This window comes from Dendrobates tinctorius, unplaced genomic scaffold (assembly GCF_039654945.1).
Source record: "Dendrobates tinctorius isolate UK_male_01 unplaced genomic scaffold, ASM3965494v1 ptg000254l, whole genome shotgun sequence".
NCBI lineage: Eukaryota > Metazoa > Chordata > Amphibia > Anura > Dendrobatidae > Dendrobates > Dendrobates tinctorius.
In genome coordinates this window covers 10,772,860-10,793,590 of record NW_027361921.1, presented here as the reverse complement: position 1 = coordinate 10,793,590, position 20,731 = coordinate 10,772,860, and the positions used below count along the sequence as shown (strand labels likewise).

The 20,731-nt window shown below is 41.4% G+C and overlaps 1 protein-coding gene across 5 annotated transcripts in view; it reads right to left on the bottom strand.

Moving 5' to 3' along the window:
• Nucleotides 1-1,944: 1,944 nt before the first annotated feature.
• Nucleotides 1,945-20,731, bottom strand: part of FBXL18 (F-box and leucine rich repeat protein 18) — a 172,498-nt gene continuing 153,711 nt past the window's right edge. For all 5 annotated transcript variants that reach the window (XM_073558149.1, XM_073558150.1, XM_073558151.1 and 2 more), the window contains one exon: nt 1,945-2,208. In XM_073558149.1, coding sequence (XP_073414250.1) covers nt 2,052-2,208 — 157 coding nt within the window. In that variant the 3' untranslated portion in view covers nt 1,945-2,051. The remainder of the gene's footprint in view (nt 2,209-20,731) is intronic.

The following is a 20,731-nucleotide window of genomic DNA, read 5'->3' as shown; positions in this document are numbered from 1 at the left end:
AAAAACTTCAGATCGGTACGCAAAAATAAGCCCTCACCGAGACCCAGATCTCGAAAAATGGAGACGCTTACGGGTCTTGGAAAATGGCAACTTTTTTTTTTTTTTTTAAACAAACTTTAGAATTTTTTTTTCACCACTTAGATAAAAAGAACCTAAGGATCTGAGGGCAGACAAGAATTGTACACTGACAGAAAGTGGCTGTATGTATTTTTCTCATCATGGTTATTATTTTAATTTGGACCTAATAATGGCAGACTTTGAGATCGTTTGCCCCTGCATGATAATAATCTTTATATAGCGCTAACATATTCCGCAGCGCTTTACAGTTTGCACACATTATCATCACTGTCCCCGATGGGGCTCACAATCTAAAATCCCTATCAGTATGTCTTTGGAATGTGGGAGGAAACCGGAGTACCCGGAGGAAACCCACGCAAACATGGGGAGAACATACAAACTCCTTGCAGATCTTGTCCTTGGTATTATTCGAACCCAGGACTCCAGCGCTGCAAGGCTGCAGTGCTATCCACTGAGCCACCTTGCTGCCCAACAGGAATAATAATTTTGGTCTATTTTCAAAGCGTTGCTGCACCCCTGATAACTCTGACCTTCCCCTGAACGCATGATGCGCTCCAGGGACATTATGGTCTTGTGATTTTAGCAAGTATGGCTCTGGTGGTGGAGCGCATCTTAACTCCACGCTCTGACATACGTCACTTCTAGTGACGTCGATGAAGCACATTTGCGTTCCACTATGCGCATGTGTTTACAGCTATCTTTTCCTTCAGGTGGAGCGCATTATTCATTCCACCTCCCGACATACGTCACTTCTGGTGACGCGAACATTATGGCGAGATGCATTACGGTCCTTTTCTTGTACAATTTCCGGTATACGACTGGCGGGATTATTTTAAGAAGGGATCCAAAGTGGCTACTTTGAAGAATCTAGAATATAACACACATTTTCAGTTGTTTCACACTTTTTTGTTAATTATATAATTCCACATGTGTTAATTCATAATTTTGATGCCTTCAGAGTGAATCTACAATTTTCATAGTCATGAAAATAAAACTCTTTGAATGAGAAGGTGTGTCCAATCTTTTGGTCTGTACTATACGTCACTTCTGGTGACGCGAACATTATGGCAAGATGTATTATGGTCCTTTTCTGGTACAATTTCCGGTATACAATCAGTGGGATTACTTTAAGAAGGGATCCATCTGTGGTGGAACAGACGCAGGGTTCCATCATAATATTTTTGGTCCATGTGGCAGGAGCTTTATCTTAGCTTTGTTTATCTTACCCGGAATATCCCCTGATGGTGCATCCTATTTAAGATAAGTTGATGGTTGGTCTGCCCTATTTGTATATACTTTGATTTTGCACTATTCTATCATGAATATGCTGTGTTTATTAGGCTTTAGTCTGACATGAGTTACAATTGTCAGGCTTTGGGGCTAGTCTGACATGTTTTGGGTATGTGCAATTGAGTATTTTGTCACACTTTCAATAATCTGATAACTGATGTTTATATGACTTTTGGGTATTTCATTTTTCTTACCTATACCTACCTCTCAATTACTGGGAATGCACCTATACGGTAATAATAAAAATCTTTTTTTATATAGTGCTAACATATTCCGCAGCGCTTTACAGCTTGCACACATCATCGCTGTCCCCAATGGGCTCACAATCTAAACTCCCTATCTGTATGTCTTTGGAATGTGAAAGGAAACCGTAGAACCCGGAGGAAACTCATGCATCCACGGGGAGAACATACAAACTCCTTGCAGATGTTGTTCTTGGTGGAATTCGAACCCAGGACTCCAGCGTTGCAAGGCTGCAGTGCTATCCACTGAGCCACCATGCTGCCCAATAGGAATATTTAACATATAAGGATCCCCTAAAGTAAAATAAAATTTCACATAAAAGAGAAACAGAACTTGTTTAGGGGTAATATAGTAATATTTTATTAAGTACAATACAATGAAAATAAAAGTAATTGCTAACATTTATTTATTCATGCTGACTCTTCTGCAGTCTAAGAAATTTAACGCCATAGCTTTGGAGGTTCCTCTGCCACTCTACTTTTAAATAAAGTTATTTCATCCAAATGCATCAAGGGAACATCTCTGATCACTTCAGCTAAATTCTCATGAAGCAAGGGGAAGATTGTGGTGTTCATTGCTGGACGGTCTACAGAAAACCTTAAAATATGAAAGAGAAAGACAGCCAAGGTTATGATATCATAATACTACACAAGCGAAAACTAAAGTTGTGTGTCTAGATAATGCATTGTGGACTGCCATATAATATTAAATCTAACAGGCAGAAGATAGAGGGATATTTAAAGAGAACCTGTCAGGTCCGATAATGCTATAGAGCTAATCTGCATGTTAATAAGAGTTAAGAAGATGCCTGGCTGCAGTACTGAAGTTGCAGCTCCCAGGAGGAAAACTGTATCTCTCCTGGGAGCATTCTGCTGTCAGGCATACCCAGAGTAATTACAGTCACCACTCACAGCACTGAGGGAACAGTTGTAAGCATGCCCCGAAAGTGATTGACAACCAGCTCTACACTGGGGGTGGTTACAGCTGTCAGCAATGTGACTTTTTGCTTCAGTCATGACCGCATTATCGAAAGTCTAAGGCTTCCAGGAAAAATAAAGTACATTTTCTCTCAGGAGCGTACTCTACTTTTTTTTGTTAATATATGCAAATCGTATCGACTTAAATTCACCACTAACAATGTGCAATATGTCACAAAAGAAAATATATGAAAATCAGTGGGTATGTTGCAATAGTACAGTGCATATTTATTACCACAGATTTGAAAAATTGGGCTTGTCATCACCAGCCAAAAACCAATTAGAGGAAAGCTGGGTCATCTTCTGTGGCTTTTTGGTATATTTGTTGTATTTGAAGCAATTCCTTTCCCAGGTCTTGGCTATCTCACTATACTCAAATGTTAAAAGGTGTTATGCAGGACTTTTTATTCCTTCTACAGGGCTAAGAATTTATCAGTAGGTAGTTGCTAACTATCTGCTTGTTCTTGAATGCGACGATTATCAGGAACATAATTACTCCTAGAGGTAATTCATCCACATCACATTGACAAAGCAGTTCTTTTTTCAGCTCTACTCTGTTGATGCGGCGTCAATGCCGACATCATGCTGATTGACAGCCAGCTCCCCATTGCTTAACTCAGTGCAGACCGCCTGAGTTAGTGCGCTTAACATTGCATGAGCACTGTTGAATGAGAAGTTTGTTACTTACACTGATACCCAGTGTAAGTAATAGAAATCAGAGTCACATGAGTCTTTTGCACTGCTAGTCTGCCTGCTCAGGCAATGTAAATTGCACTAACTCAGTACGCCTGTGTTGAGTTAGGCAGTGGGGATCCAGATGTCAAACAACATGAAGTAGGTAGTAAGGTCCCGTCGACAGAGCAGAGGCGAAGGAACTGCTATTTCAACATGATGTCATATGAAGTGGGAGTAGATCATCATACTGAGGCTTCATAAGCTTACATCGTAAAAGACTTCCAGCTCATGCATGCATCACACAGTGAGCTGGATAGTCTGAAGAGCAGTGACCTCACTGAGAAAAGGAGCAGAACGGAGATGGATTCCAGAGAATACGGCAATAGGAGAGTATATAAGCACACACACACACTACATTAAGGCTGTGTGCCCACGTAGCGATTTTTAAGCGTTTTTGCCGCGATTTTCAGCGCGAAAACGTTTAAAAATAGTGTACAGAACGCCCCCCATGCATCCCTATGGCATTCCGCACATGCTGTGCTAACGCTGCGCTTTTTTCCGCGGCGGAATCGCATCGCGGAAAAAATTGCAGCATGCTCATTCTTTTGTGCGGAATCGCAAAGAATTGCCGCGATTCCGCACCCATAGGAATGCATGAGAATCGCTTACTTCCCGCATGTGGCTATGCCCACCATGCGCGAAGTTAAGCGTCTCATGTGTGGTTGGTACCCACGGTGTGGAGGAGAGGAGACTGTCCTCCAGGCCCTGGGTACCATACCCCTGTAAAAAAAAAAATTAAAAATCGGGGTATATTTACCTTCCGTCGTCACGCACTGCATTCCCGGTCTAAGCGTTCCCAGTAATGCCTTGCGGCAAGTCCCTGTAATGACGTGGTCTCGCGAGATCGCTATAGCAACGCGAGACTACGTCATCACAGGTCTCGCAAGGCATTACTGGGAACGCTGTGGCCCGAGATGGCAGTGCGGGACGCCGGAAGGTAAATATACCCAGATTTTTTTATTTTTTTTAGCATTTTAACATTCTATCTCTTACTATTGATGCCGCATAGGCGGCCTCAATAGTAAAAACCTGGTCACACTTGTCAAACACTATGTTTGACGAGTGTGACCAACCTGTCAATCACTTTCCAAGCGATGCTTCAAATCGCTTGGAAAGTGCTTGAATATCGCACACGAAAATCGCGGCAAAATCGCGATCATAATCGCGCGAAAAAAACGCGCGATTTCTGGGAAGGAGTCCGGTTTTTGGTGTGCGTTTTAACACGCACCGTGGGCACATAGCCTTAATGTACATATATAACAGGATTAGATTAATAAAAAAAAGAATAATCACCCTAGGAGTGCTTCTATAATTAATTATACATTTCCTAGAGAAAAATAAAGGAACATCACATTGCTGAATTCTTAAGGTTTTTACTTTTTGAAGATTATATTAGAATTACTTTTATGGAGAATGCAAGTATCCATTGACACAGACATACCTGTATAGAAGTTAATATAGGAAAATATTAGATCTCCTCTCATGTTCTGTTGACAAATACTGATGCTATAAAGTAGAATGTGTAATGCCACCCAATCCAATCTGTCAAAGTTCTGTGCACTGTAGTGTTACACAGCCTAAGTGAATCACATTACCCTCCCTCCAAAATGTGCTTTCTTTCCTAGTTTGTGAGATCAGTCTTTAAGACAGACCTGAATGCTTTTCTTTTTTTTTTTTCTAAGTACATTAATCTACCAAATACGTCCTCCCAATCACTGATTCTGTATATAACAATAGGAGGAGGTATAACAGAGAGCTGACAAGTGAAGTGTGTTGTGTGATCTATGCCAGAAGCTGCAGAGAAGCTAGCTATGTAAAGGGGTTAAAGTGGTTTTCCACTTTAACAAAAGTGATCCCCAGATGATTGCACAGTTGTAAAACAAAACACAGATAATTCTCACCTTCTTAGGTTCAGCACTGGCTCTCTGCTGCTACTACTGTATGGTCTCTGTGTCTTGGCAGCAGCCGCAATATCATGGTTCCATCACAAGCTGAAGCTTATCATGGAGCTCAGTGGGTCTGCTGCTGCAGACAACACAAGCCACCTACTGAACATGTAAAATGCATGCTCTTTGTAAAGTCCTTCCTCTTTTAAATCTCCCACCATATAGATGTATGATCACAGGACATGTGGTGATTGTGCCTGTTTATTTCCTGTTGCAATGTGTTGTGCATTATTGTGTAAATCTAATGACACATCCCACATCTGGAAGACTATAAAAAACAACAGCAAAATGGCAATCGTGGTAAAATAGTTTGTAGCTTAGTCATTAAGTGGTTTTGAGATGACTTTATTAACCCCTTCATTATGTATCACAAACTTGCATCTAATGCTGACTACCTGATTTCAAAACAGGCTGGCATGCAGAGCCCACATCATTACCTGTACATGACAGCTGATTTAATCAGCAATCGTGCCTCTAACAACCACGGGTGGAGTGGAGCGCAACCTGTGGCTGTTATGTTAAATTCCAATATCAATGTCTGACAGCGGCATTTAGCATGCGCAGATAGAGGCTTGCATCATTCCATGCCCCCATCAGCATGCATGCAGGTTGTAATGAGAGCTAGAACGCTAGTATCTTAGGTCAAGAGGGATACAGTTGGCCTCATATAACAGATTTGTGTCTGACCTTCTGAAGTATGTCTTGAAGCATAATTTCTTTGCTTTCAAAGGTAAGTTCTTCCACAAGCTCAGGAGCACTGCGATGGGGAGCCCAGGTGCCCCCAGGTATGATAACTTGTTCTTGGGCTGGTGGAAGAACTCCATTGATTTTGGTGAGAACGGGGGATCCTTGTGGATCCCAAAAAAATTATTTTGGGGAAGATATGTAAACGACATCTTGATTCTGTGGTCCAGAGATGTCCCGTCCTTCACAGAAGGAATTGAATAATAAAACTGTGGGACTAAACTAACATATGAAATCAGTTACAACTCGATGAATTTCTTGCATATTTGGATTGGTAGGGACACTGCCACTGAAACCATCCATAAGCCTATTGCCACTAATGACTTGCTTCGTTGGGACAGACATCACTCTGAATAGAAAACCAAAAAATGATATTGACAGTGATCTATCAAAGCAGAAAACTAAGGGAAAAAGAAACCCTATAAAAATACCATTTATTTGTATTCATTAAAAACACAAAAATGGAAAAAAATCCATAAGGGTCAGCAAAAATGTATAGTCTCAGGTTGGTATAAAACATACCCTTTTATAAGAAAAAAATCTAAGGGAACAGAAGGTGTAAGACTCCCTTCCTAACCGGTACTATAAGTTTCCCTTCCTAACAGCGGAAGTTGGCACCCTGAGGATACGATATGGCGCCCCCACTCCATGTAGGCTATCCCTACTTGACTCTTACAGGACGTCCTAAAACAAAGCCAACACCACCACCCAATAAAGTGCTATACAAACATAGGATATGTCTGGCTAGACCTATAAGATGCTGGCCTAAAATAGGGGATGCTTCTCTGAACCTGTATTTAGGTCTAAAACTCATCACAAATGGAGAGAAGTGCTGTAAAAGAGTCTCAAATTTGTTCAAACTGTCTTTTGAGGAAAAATCTTTTGCATCAAATGAGTAAATGGATCCAGTAGAGAATGAGGCGTATGTATCTATGTTTATTGACCATATGGGCAGCATGGTGGCTCAGTGGATAGCACTGCAGCCTTGCAGCGCTGGAGTCCTAGGTTCAAATCCCACCAAGGACAACATCTGCAAGGAGTTTGTATGTTCTCCCCGAATTTGCACGAGTTTCCTCCGGGTTCTACGGTTTCCTCCCACATTCCAAAGACATACAGATAGGGAGTTTAGATTGTGAGCCCCATCGGGGACAGCGATAAACCGCTGCGGAATATGTTAGCGCTATATAAAAAAAGATTTTTAATATTACCGTATAGGTGCATTCCCAGTAATTGAGAGGTAAATATAGGTAAGAAAAATGAAATACCCAAGTGTCATATAAACATCAGTTATAAGATTATTGAAAGTGTGACAAAATAATCAATTGCACATACCCCAAACATGTCAGACTAGCCCCAAAGCCTGTCAATTGTAACTCATGTCAGACTAAAGGTACTGTCACACTTAGCGATGACTACCTCTTGAAGCTCATCAAGAGAATGCAAAGAGTGTGCAAAGCAGTAATCAAAGCGAAAGGTGGCTACTTTGAAGAACCTAGAATATAAGACACATTTTCAGTTGTTTCACACTTTTTTGTTAATTATATAATTCCACATGTGTTAATTCATAGTTTTGATGCCTTCAGAGTGAATCTACAATTTTCATAGTCATGAAAATAAAGAAAACTCTTTGAATGAGAAGGTGTGTCCAAACATTTGGTCTGTACTGTATGTCGGGAGGTGGAATCCATAATGCTCTCCACCTGAAGGAAAAGATAGCTGTAAGCACATGCACATACTGGAACGCAAATGTGCTTCATCGACGTCACTGGAAGTGACGTATGTAAGAGCGTGGAGTTCAGATGCGCTCCACCACCAGGGCCATACTCGCTAAAATCACAAGACCATAATGTCCCTGGAGTGCATCATGCGTTCAGGGGAAGGTCTGAGTCATCAGGGGTGCAGCAACGCTTTGAAAATAGACCGAAAGAGATTATAAGAAACCCATATTACTGTACCACCAGTGGGGTCGGACTCTAGGGAAATAGATCATAAGTAAGCATGAGAAAAATTTATAGTAAGATCTAATCCTGATAATAAAGGAGAAACAATACAGAATAAAGGCGTGGTTTACCTGAGACTGATAGACCTAGGTATCATTAACTGTATAGTGGGGAAAGTAAGTGATCCTCTCTCATATGTAACTAATGAAACGGAGTTGTTCTTTTAATCCACCTGAACTCAAAATCAAGCAAAAAAAAAATCCATTGAGTTTCTCGCTGGATAATCTTTTTGTCCCAATCACCCAATCTTTTCAATTGGGGTATCACTTAAATTACTTTAAATGAGAACAACTTCAAATCTCCATGATGTTCACTATATGGCGTGATAAAGGAGTATCTCTCATGAATGTCGCCAATATGTTCGCCTATTCTTACCCTAAATTGTCCCTTTGTATTTCCCACGTAATTCATGGGCAGGTGCCTGTACAGACATATACAACATCTGCAGTTTTACAATTAGCAAAGTCCTTATTATCATAGGTCCTACCTGTAACCGCACTAAAGAAGGATATAGATGTGATACTATACCGACAAACTGCAGATGCTGGACTTAAAAGTCCCCACCTCTCTCCGATCTAGCCAAGTGCCTGTTGATCTCAGGGTTCTGTAATGGCTATGGACTACATAATCTTGAACGGACTTGCCTCTCCTGAATTTGACTGATGGTGTAGGGAAAGATTATTTGAAATAACTGGATCAACCCATAAAACATCTCAGTACTTCTTCAAGATGTTCATAATTCTGTTGTTGTGGTCACCATAGGTACCAATCAGTCATGTGATTTCTTTTGATGCACCTTTAAAGGGAACCTGTCACCAGGATTGTGCACAGTAACCTACAGAAAATGTCAGGTCGGTGACGTTATACTGATTAAAATGATACTTTGGTTGATGAAATCAGTCTTGTGGTTGTTTAATCTTTATTTTCGGTTTTGAGCTAATGATATGTGGTGTTCTGATAAGGTATTCAAATGTATGGCTTCTGACAGGTCACTGATCCCTCAATGACCTGCACCCTAGTTTACATAATGAATATTATATAAATCTTGGGAAAAAAATCCTCTGCAGCCTGATTGCTTATGTAATGTGTATATAATTCATTTGCTACTGACAGGTTTCCTTTAATGTCAGGAGTAAGCAGTTCCATTCAGTTACGATCCAGTGCATGTCTGTAACCAGCATAAATTATTTGTGGCGGATATCCTTTATTATTGCATCTCATTTTTAAATACCGTATATACTCGTGTATATGCCGACCCCCTTAATTTTGCCACATAAAACTGGGAAGACTTATTGACTCGCGTATAAGCTAAGGGTGGAAAATGCAGCAGCTACTGGTAAATTTAAAAAGAAAAAATAGATACCAATAAAAGTAAAATTAATTGAGACATAAGTAGGTTAAATGTTTTTGACTATTCATCTTGAATCAGCAGCCCCATATAATGTTCCACACAGTTCATGTTGGGCACATAAGATGCTCCATACAAAATACACCCCATATAATGCTGCACAAAGGTTAATAATGGCCCCATAAAATGCTCCATCCAAAATCGACAGCCGAGGGCTCCATGAAAATGACAGCAGAACACTCCCACTACTGTGAATTGTGCAGCTCACAGAGGCTTCTTGGATATCGGTCAGACGCCTCTCTCACAGCCAAACCAGATCTCACACTTTGCACTGACGAGGGGCAGTACCCCGAAACACAATGTCTGCAAATTGAGATTCTGGCTTGGCTTTTACCCTAAGTCATGTAACAAGGCTTGTTAAAGGGTCGACATAGACTTTTAGGATTGCTACTTCCAATAGGTGGCACTAGAGTTCTAGCCCTCTTCCTCTCTGAAGAGACAATTTGCATAATTAGCATATTTCCCAGAGGAGCATTGCGGCCTTAAGTCTCTTCATCTCGACATGCTTAGCATGTCATTCTCCGCAAGGAGAAATTATACTTCTTGGATACAGTTCACAGCACTGACAGCTCCATTATAATAGACAGGGTTGGTGTCCGTCTGTTACCTCCTATGACCATGGGCTGCCATATTATGACACTGAAAGTGTCGTACTGCTACTGTGAAAGCAAGATGTCAGCCCTCAGTGCCTTTTTAAACGCCTATAACACACAATACGTTTCAAATGCAATCAAAACTTGGTTATAACAACATATTATGCTACATTGCTTTGATTTATTAATGATCTACAAATGTGGTACCTTCCTTTTAAGTGCCACTGCCAAAGTGTCATGGAGCAGCAGCTCAACCATGCCTACTGCCCTCCAGCACCTTACAATGGCATAGCGGGCAGGACTTACCAAATAACACGTGGATCATTGAAAACCAAAACGGTAGGATATGCAGGACAGCAGTGACAGCAATCAGACATGCAGAGCAGGAAACAGAATACTCAGAACCAGGATATATAGATATATAGTCAGCCCAGGGCTTGCAGAAAACAACTGGCTAAAGACTGCATTGTATGCTACAGGCAGAGACACATACAGCAGAGATCAACAGGATAACTGAATATTTGCTTGTAGAAAAGATACACTGTTTTGCAATGGATGTTGCAGTTTGAATACCAGGAGCCATCTTGACAGTAGAAGACAATTTACTTAAAACCAAAAGATACTTCCTGTTCCGGCGCCGCCATGTGCAGACACATGTGAGGGAGCACCTGCTGACCGCCGCAAATACTCTGCATTTATACAGAGCCCTGACTCACAAAAGGTACTGGGATAATCGTGAGACTATCCGGGACCTTCCCCAAAATGGATCGGTTTGTCATGAGAGGCACAGGGAAGGAGCAGAGGGAGGAGGAGGTCGGAGGAGGCCTGCAGAGTGGGAGCACAGTAATGGCGACGGAGACACAGGCACAAACAGGGCAAGCACATGAGCAGATAGAACGGGAGGAGGAAACCCCAGAGAAAGAAGGAAATTTCAGCCAGGGGGAGACAGTGGAGGCAAGAGGCACACTGGAAACGCAGCTACATGCTCATGGCTCATTAAACTTTAAACAGCTAGCAAAAGAAATGGCATAATACCTTGCTGAAGACTTTAAGCAGGCAGGGGCTGACATGATCCAATCTACCACTAAAGAGCTGCAAAGCAAGATGACTCATCAGGAGTAGAGTTAAGCGACTTTGGTCGGATCGGGTTTCGTGAAACCCGACTGAAACAAAATTTGTTTCAGATGAAACTGATCCGACTAGGGCAAAAAAAAAAAAAAAAAAAGTCGGAGTTTCGTCTGAAACCCGACCCCTATGCAAGTCAATGGGAAATAAAAGTTGGCATTGAGCGGATGACATTCATCCACTCAATTCCGACTTTTATTCCCCATTAACTTGCCTTGGGGTCGGGTTTCGGACGAAACTCCGACTTTTTTTGCCCTAGTCGGACCAGTTTCATCTGAAACAAATTTTGTTTGTCGGGTTTCACGAAACCCGATCCGACCAAAGTCGCTCAACTCTAATCAGGAGCAGAAACTGCAGGAAGCCGAGCATAGAATCTCTGAGGCGGAGGACAAAGTTATTCAGCTAGAAAAACAAGTCAGTGACTTAAAGAAACAAGCCTCCTACACTGTGGATAAACTAGAGGATCTGGAGAATAGGTCCAGCAGAAGCAATCTGAAAATGATAGGCCTCCCAGAGATAATAAACACACAGCGGCTAAATTATATCATGAGGTGGAATTGCCAAAAGCACTGGGACTGTCACATAACTGCAGAGTGGAGCATGCACACAGGATAGGCCCCCCAGAGAGGCCTCTGAGGCTGAGAGGGGCAGGAATAAACAGAATAACAAGGAAGCTCAGAGACCACGCCAGGCAGTGGCAAAGTACTTGAACTTTAAAGATAAGGAAGAAATACTCAGGGCTTATAAAGGAAGAAGGCGACCACTGATAATTCAGAGACTTTTATTTGGAGACTATTCAGCAGAGGTGACATGGAGAAGAAGGGCATTCAGCGAAGCATGCACTCTGCTGTTTAAACGCAACATCAGATTCTAGCTAAACTACCCAGCAACGCTGCGTTTTAGGACAAGAGATGGTGTGATGAGGTCTTTTACAGATCCCAAGGAGGCCATGAAAATTATGTCCCAGCAGAAACCTTCTGACCAGCAATCACCTGATAACACCAGTCCTCCGAGAGAGGAGACAGGGGGAGATGCTGAGGACGAGAGGGGGAGACCCTATCCGTATAGCCTGAGTTCGGATTTGCATTTGGAAGGAGATAATGAAAGAGAGACAATGGCTAAGGAACAAAGAACCTCAATGACAAGGGCGTTCAGGAAGAACCAAACAAGACAGAATACTAAATGATCTAATGCTTATGAGATTGTGTCGATTTATCCTGGGGTCAGCATAAGTGAAAAGTATGACTGGAATACCTCACATGATAATATGAAGATGAAAGGGAGAAATTTTTGTGGTCTAGGTTGAGCTACAGAAAGACTACTTACACTCCCAGTCACCTAAAATAGGAAGACGTACAGTTTTAATGGATATCATCTGTGAACCACATGGTGGTGTACAAAACTTACAAATTCACAGGTATATTCACCCGACTGGGTCAATATCAGACGGAACTATGTATGTTCAAGGAAGACTACAGGACAGCTGGTGGAGAGATCCCCCCTTCTCCTATTTCTTTTTTTTTTTCTTTTCCCATCTTATTTCTTTTCACAGGTTCTGTTGGACTGAATGGAGAATTTGGGGTGCTGATGTAATTGGTCTGCAAGCTGATCGCACTGGCTGACGGCAAATTTGTGACTTCCAGGTTTATGGACATTGTGAGGTTTTCACAACAAAAAGACATATATAAAGTTGGGATAATGATGACCAGATGTGATGTATATACTAGGTAGAAGACAAGATCTTCATTGAATGTTGATGGGAGTATTTTGTGTTAAATTCAGATATCTTCCAGGGGGGAAAGTATCATGCAAATGCTAGGTTCACATTGGGAGATATTGCTTGGGAGGATGAACGGGGTGGGAATAAAGTATTTTTATACCTCTCTGACATCAAAATGGAGAGATGGAGAAGGACTTTAAGATAATATGGTTGTGAATATTAAGATATTAGGAAATTGATATGATAAATTAAGGGAAATAGATGCTGATCTAAGATTTCAGAGTTTCAAGGTTACATGAGGGTCAGGGCTCAGATAGAGAATGGATATAAAATAGGTGCAACATGATAAATATGGGATAACAGAAATTATTTCTCTTTTTGTTTGGATAATGGCGGAAAAAAGAGGAGTCAACAAAGAGGTTGTTATATGGAGAGAGGGTGAGGTGAGAAGGGGGTGAGGTGAGAAGGGGGGGAGGGAGGGAGTGAAGTTAAAGTTCATGAGCCCACTGCTATTGTACTAATTACTTTATTACTGACTGAGATGACATTGACTGGCAGTCCATACCTGAGAGGGAGAAGCTTCACACGTCGTCGCAGAAGAAACCATTTTGCAATTAAAAATGGTTAGATTAATAACATGGAATATAAAAGGGTTGCGCTCACCACATAAAAGGATGATGATACTTTGTCACCTGAAAAGATTGAAAGCAGATATAGCCTTGCTTCAGGAGACACACTTGGGTAAAGAAGACTTTTTTAGAATGAAGAAATTATGGGTGGGAGAAGTTTATGGTTCTAGCTCGGTAGACAGAAAAGCAGGAGTCCTAATACTTATACATAAAGCATTGGCACACAGAGTTTCATCCGTAGAAATGGACCAGGAGGGTAGGGTAATCCGTTTGAAATTAGAGATAAATAATGAAAGTATTACCCTGTACAATATATACGCCCCGAACATAAATCAAAAGAAATTTTTTATGTCCTTACAGAACAAAATACTGGCTGATAGTGGTAAAAACATAATCATAGGAGGAGATTGTAATGAAGTGCTTAAGGAGGAAGAGGACAGAAAAGGGAGCTTAATAAAATTAAATCCAGGAGAAGGGAAGAGATATAGGGGGAAAAATGGTTATTTGGAAGATATGATATTGAATTGGCAGCAGAAAGATGCGTGGAGAACGTCACACCCTATGGATCGGGAATTTTCACATTACTCTCATGCACACAAGACATGGTCGAGAATAGACATGTTCTTTGTGTCAGATAAGATACTACACAAGATGTGTGATGTCAATATTGAGGACATGGTGATATCAGATCATAGTCCTCTATCTCTAGACTTAGCTGACGCACATCAGAAAGGGACGGACTATATATGGCGATTCCCAGGAAACATGACAAAAGAGCAGGATTTTGTGAAACGGATGGGGCAATTGTGGACAGAATTTGCAATGTATAATTAGGAGCACAAATCTAACCCTAGACTATATTTTGAAACAGCGAAGGTGGTGATAAGGGGAAACATCATGGCTTACACGCAGAGAATAAAAAAAAACGAATAAAAGAGCAGTACTTAGCAGCAAGCAGCGAAGTTAGGAGCACCTATACAAAATATAAGAACTCACTACTGGATGAGGATAAAGATAAATGGATGCGGGCCCAAAACAATTTTGAAGAATGGGCAGAAAAAAGCAATTATATAGGAATCACTGGAAGGTAGAATTAAATAGGTATGGTGTCAAAGCAGGGAGAATACTGGCTAATTTGGCTAGGGGAAGATATGTGGGTATATCTATAACGGCAATTAGAGATAAAAAAGGACAACGATTGACTAATCCCAAAGATATAAACAGAGTGCTGGGCAAATTCTATGCTAGGTTATACAAGGATGAGGATCATCAAGATGTAGCGAGGGAGACATGGCTGGGTAGAGTTGATATCCCTAAACTGACGGAGGAGGAATTACAGGATTTAAATGGTTGCATCAAGGAGGAAGAAATTAGTATGGCAATAAAAGGACTGGGGGCCAATAAGTCTCTAGGAGACTAGTGAGAAAATAGTTCCCACGCTTAAAGATTTATATAAATCACATTTTGCAAGGGGAAGCTATGTCAAAAGGGATGAATACAGCCTACATAAAGCTTCTCCCGAAGGGAGGGAAGGATTTGGAAGACCCTCCGGGATATAGACCGATATCATTAATAAATCAAGATGTTAAACTTCTCTCAAAAATAAAGGCAGACAGGCTGGCTAGGATACTGCCTAGATTGAGATCAAATCAGCAAACAGGTTTTGTGAAGGGAAGATCAGCCGTTACTAATATAAGGAAAGCCATGTTATTGCTAGACAAGATTAGAGGGAAGCATTTGGATAAGGGAGAGGATCCAGCTATGGTCACACTGGACACACAAAAAGCGTTCGATAACGTGAGGTGGCAATGGCTGGGTCAAGTGTTGGATAAAATAAATCTGGTAGGTCCGTTTAGACAATTTTTGGTGGTACTATATCAGAATCCCAAAGCAAGGGTATACACGCCGGGGTTTCTCTCAGATGCCTTCAAGCTGAAAAAGGGAACGAGGCTGGGGTGCCCGCTGTCCCCCTTACTGTTTAATTTGGCGATAGAACCTATGTCGAGATATTTAAGTGATTGCAGTTCCTACAAAGGAATAAAGGTGGGAAATGAGAGAGTCAAAAATGCCCTATTTGCAGATGACCTAATTCTGTTCATGAACAACCCAGTGGAAGATCTCCCTATGTTGCTGCTTGAAATTGAAAAGTTTGGAAAATTCTCGGGCTTTCGTTTAAATAAGTCTAAATGTGAGATTCTGTTCATGAGGAGTGAGGTAAAACGTGGCCAGGAGAGTAGTATAATGGGTACCCCGAAAGCGACAACAACTATAAAGTACTTGGAAATTTATTTGGGGAGAACGCCGAAACAAATTTATGATCTCAATTATAAGCCTATCACAGACAAAATAGAGAAGGAGTTGGAGAGGTGGGGAAATCTACCCCTCTCGCTGCTGGGTCGCTGCCACCTAATCAAGATGACAAGCTTTGCGAGATTACTGTACCCAATACAAACTATCCCAATGTTAACTCGTCACGCAGATGTTCTCAGATTAAACAGGGCCTTTTCTAAATTCATCTGGAGGGGTAAAAGTGCGAGATTGGCTATAAGAACTCTAATGCACACAAAGGAGGGAGAGGGAGTGGGATTGCCAAATATTAGGGGATATAATTTATCGTGTTTAATGAGGAATGTAATAGACTGGATTAAGAAAACGGGGTGATATACTGACTACAAATTGAAAAACGGAATTTTGTGGTTTGTGGGACCTGACGGCGCTGCTACATACTCCGCTGTCACACATACCGCCAAACATTAAATATTCAGTAATATGTAAAGATACCATTGCCACATGGAAGGCAGTAAGAAAAAAACTAAAAATGTCGTGGAGAGTGTCGAAACATCTGAATCCTTGGGCATTTCCTGCCTTTAGATTAGGAAGAGAGAATAAATTATACACAGAGTGGTTGGGGAAAGGTATACAGACGTTAGGGGACTTACTACATCTACAAGAAGGCCGCTGGTTGACGGGATTGGAAGTGATAGACAAATTTGAGCTACCGAGATTTCATTTGATGTTATATAGTCAATTAAAGCATTACTGTATGTATTAGACCTCCTTCAGGATGTGAGGAAGGAAATCGATTCAGAAATATGGGAGGACTTGGTTACCAAAGACATTGGAGAAATATCTATCACCTCAATATATGAAATGCTGAGGGACATATTACGCCCTTCAGGGAAGGGCAAAATATTTCACAAATGGGAAAAACATATACATGATGAAGAACTTGAGCATAAGATTCTGCGGGGCTGGGAATTGGTAAGAAAGCATATCATCAATGAACAATGGAGAGATAGTCAGTTCAGAATAATGCATAAAACAATATGTGGCTTCAATATACCTCCGACTCCGAGGAATCCTGATAGGCAGACAAGTTGCCCAAAATGTACAATGCCCAAAACAGACACAGAACATGGATTGTGGTCATGCCCCAGGACACAAGAACTCTGGTTAAAAGTCCAGGATATGTACCTGAAGATATGTGGGATATGGGTAGAAGTAGATCCATTGTGTTGGTTGTTTCACTTTACGACGGGTAAAACAAGAGGGGGACGGCTACATGACTTGTTTCACACCATTGCAATGGTGACAAAACGTCTAATTCTGCAACACTGGCTAGCTAAAACACTCCCAAGGATAAAAGAGATCAAGGAAGGTTTAACATCGGTCTTATTTTTGGAAAAAAGAGAAACAGAAAGATAAAATGACGAAATTAAAAAAAAAAATAAAATGGAGAGTGTTTATAGAAACGTCACTGACCACCAGAGAAATTCAAGACTTAATGAGCGCCTTTGTGGATTCGGATTGGTATCTATTAGAGGATGTGAGTGGTAATCTGGGAAAACTGAAATGTGTTATATGAGCTACATGGAGGATAAGGTGGAGCTGGAGAGAAAGGTGTCGGATTTCAGTCAACGTGATCTATGAAAATGTGGACGTAAGGGGGTTTGATAATTTTATATTTTTAAGTTTATTTTTGCTTCTATTCAGGCTTAGGTGATACAATCATATGTTAAAGTTTGGGCACCCCTATTAATGTTAACATTTTTTCTTTATAACAATTTTGGTTTTTGCAACAGCTATTTCAGTTTCATATATCTAATAACTGATGGACTCAGTTATATTTCTGGATTCAAATGAGGTTTATTGTACTAACAGAAAATGTGCAATCTGCATTTAAACAAAATTTGACCAGTGCAAAAGTATGGGCACCCTTATCATTTTCTTGATTTGAACACTCCTAACTACTTTTTACTGACTTCCTGAAGCACTAAATTGGTTTTGTAACCTCATTGAGCTTTGAACTTCATAGCCAGGTGTATCAAATCATGAGAAAAGGTATTTAAGGTGGCCACTTGCAAGTAGTTCTCCTATTTGATTCTTCTATGAAGAGTGGCATCATGGGCTCCTCAAAACAACTCTCAAATGATCTGAAAACAAAGATTATTCAACATAGCTTTTCAGGGGAAGGATACAAAAAGTTGTCTCAGAGATTTAACCTGTCAGTTTTCACTGTGAGGAACATAGTAAGGAAATGGAAGAACACAGGTACAGTTCTTGTTATGCCCAGAAGTGGCAGGCCAAGAAAAATATCAGAAACGCAGAGAAGAATGGTGAGAACAGTCATGGACAATCCACAGAGCACCTCCAAAGACCTGCAGCATCATCTTGCTGCAGATGGTGTCATTATGCATCGGTCAACAATACAGCGCACTTTGCACAAGGAGAAGCTGTACAGGAGAGTGATGCGAAAGAAGCAGTTTCTGCAAGCACGCCACAAACAGAGTCGCCTGAGGTATGCAAAAGCACATTTGGACAAGCCAGTTACATTTTGGAAGAAGGTCCTGTGGACTGATGAAACAAAGATTGAGTTGTTTGGTCATACAAAAAGGCGTTATGCATGGAGGCTAAAAAACACAGCATTCCAAGAAAAACACTTGCTACCCACAGTAAAATTTGGTGGAGGTTCCATCATGCTTTGGGGCTGTGTGGCCAATGCCGGCACCGGGAATCTTGTTAAAGTTGAGGGTCACATGGATTCAACTCAGTATCAGCAGATTCTTGACAATAATATGCAAGAATCAGTGACGAAGTTGAAGTTACGCAGGGGATAGATATTTCAGCAAGACAATGATCCAAAACACCGCTCCAAATCTACTCAGGCATTCATGCAGAGGAACAATTACAATGTTCTGGAATGGCCATCCCAGTCCCCAGACCTGAATATCATTGAACATCTGTGGGATGATTTGAAGCGGGCTGTCCATGCTTGGCGACCATCAAACTTAACTGAACTGGAATTGTTTTGTAAACTGGAATGGTAACAAATACCTTCATCCAGGATCAGGAACTCAATAGCTACAGGAAGCGACTACAGGCTGTTATTTTTGCAAAAGGAGGATCTACGAAATATTAATGTATAAGTTGAGGTGCCCATACTTTCGCACTTGTCAAATTTTGTTTAAATGCAGATTGCACATTTTCTGTTAGTACAATAAACCTCATTTGAATCCAGAAATATAACTGAGCCCATCAGTTATTAGATATATGAAACTGAAATAGCTGTTGCAAAAACCAAAATTGTTATAAAGAAAAAAGGTTAACATTAATAGGGGTGCCCAAACTTTAACATATGACTGTAAGCATGTTTAAATATGTTCTTTGTAACAATTCAATGCAACGTTTATAACTTGTAATATGCAACTTCATTACAAAATCAATAAAAACGATGTTTCAAAAAAAAAAAAAAAAAAAAAGATATAGTAAGTAGAGATGAGCGAATATTTCAATATTCGTTTCGGGTTACGTTCGCCAAATTTGCAAATATTCGTCAAACATTACCGAATGCCAATATAGTTAATTGGAGGCAAAAGCAAACGCATGCACAACACCTTAGAACGGCCCCAAATGCTGCCAAAACACATCAAATGAGAGACAGACACTAGGAAAGTGGCCTCAGTTCACCCACAGTACAAATTTTGCAGCATGAAACTGCGGCAATCAGCCAGGCACGAAGTATCGGGGTCTGGGACAGCATTTGCAGCTTTCCAATGAATATCACAGTAAGACGAGGTGGGGGAGGGATCGGTGTAGGGCCCCTTTGCTGGGAGCCCTTATAACACATGCAATACCTCTACCTGCTTTCATGCTGAGCCACATTCAGGTGGCAAAAATATCAAATTTTTCTGACAACGGTAGTCTAGAAAACTAAGGGTAGTAACACGGGTAGTTGAGTGTAAGGAAGTGGAGGCCTGACTGTCTCGGAGGCCTATTGCTACAGGCAACATGCATGAAGGAGACCCAGCCAGGAGTCTACACATTTACAAAAATTAGTGGCAGACACAACAAAGTGGCATCAATTGCAATAAAGTAGAATTAGTATAGATAGCGGTGACCGACACCTCTTCCACTACAGCCAACACAGCAGATGGAAACTGTAATGGGCAAGGTGGTGGAATCACTGTTCCGTATCCCTCTGAAAGCCTGGAAGGGGCGTAACTAGGTGGTCTACCAAATCCCTACTCGGACAAGTGGCAGCAGGTGAAAACTGTGACCCAAGGACGTACAAAGAGGTGGCACCAGGTGCCAGTCCATGGCTGACCTACAGAATGTGGTAGTTGACCTCCTACAGCGAGTAAGCTGCTAAGGCCCAAAGGAGGGATGAAAAATGCAGGCAGGTACTGTAGGGACTCTGGAACCACGGGTGCAGATGTGACCAGCTGAGGAACAGAAAAGCACTGGCAGGTGCGGTCTGGACCGGGTGTAAGGACAGATGGGTGTTGGCCAGTGCGATCTGGACTGACTGATGGACAGAGGAGCGCAGACAGGTATGAACAGACAGGCACAGACAGGTAATAGCAGACGGGTGCAAGGTAGACAAGCAGAGCGATGGACCTGGGGAACCTGACAACTAGCAAGCATGCAAGACAAACTAACAACGTAGCTCAGGCACCTCCATATTGGAGGAGAAACCTTAAATAGAAGGTGTCGCCCAGCTATAATTTGGGAATACCTGAGGTTGATGCATGTGGTCCCTTTTAAAAGGGAAGGAGCACGTCAGTGCGCCCTCTAAGAAAAGTTCCCGGTCCTACAACTGAACCTTGGTGGATACTGACACATAGGGGGTGAGATGAGCAGGTGGTGCATGAGTGAGAGTCACTGAACGTCCTGTCTGTTAGGTACGAGGAGATGCAACAAAGAGCTAAGTCTGTAATGTCAACTCTTCAGAACATCTGCAGTA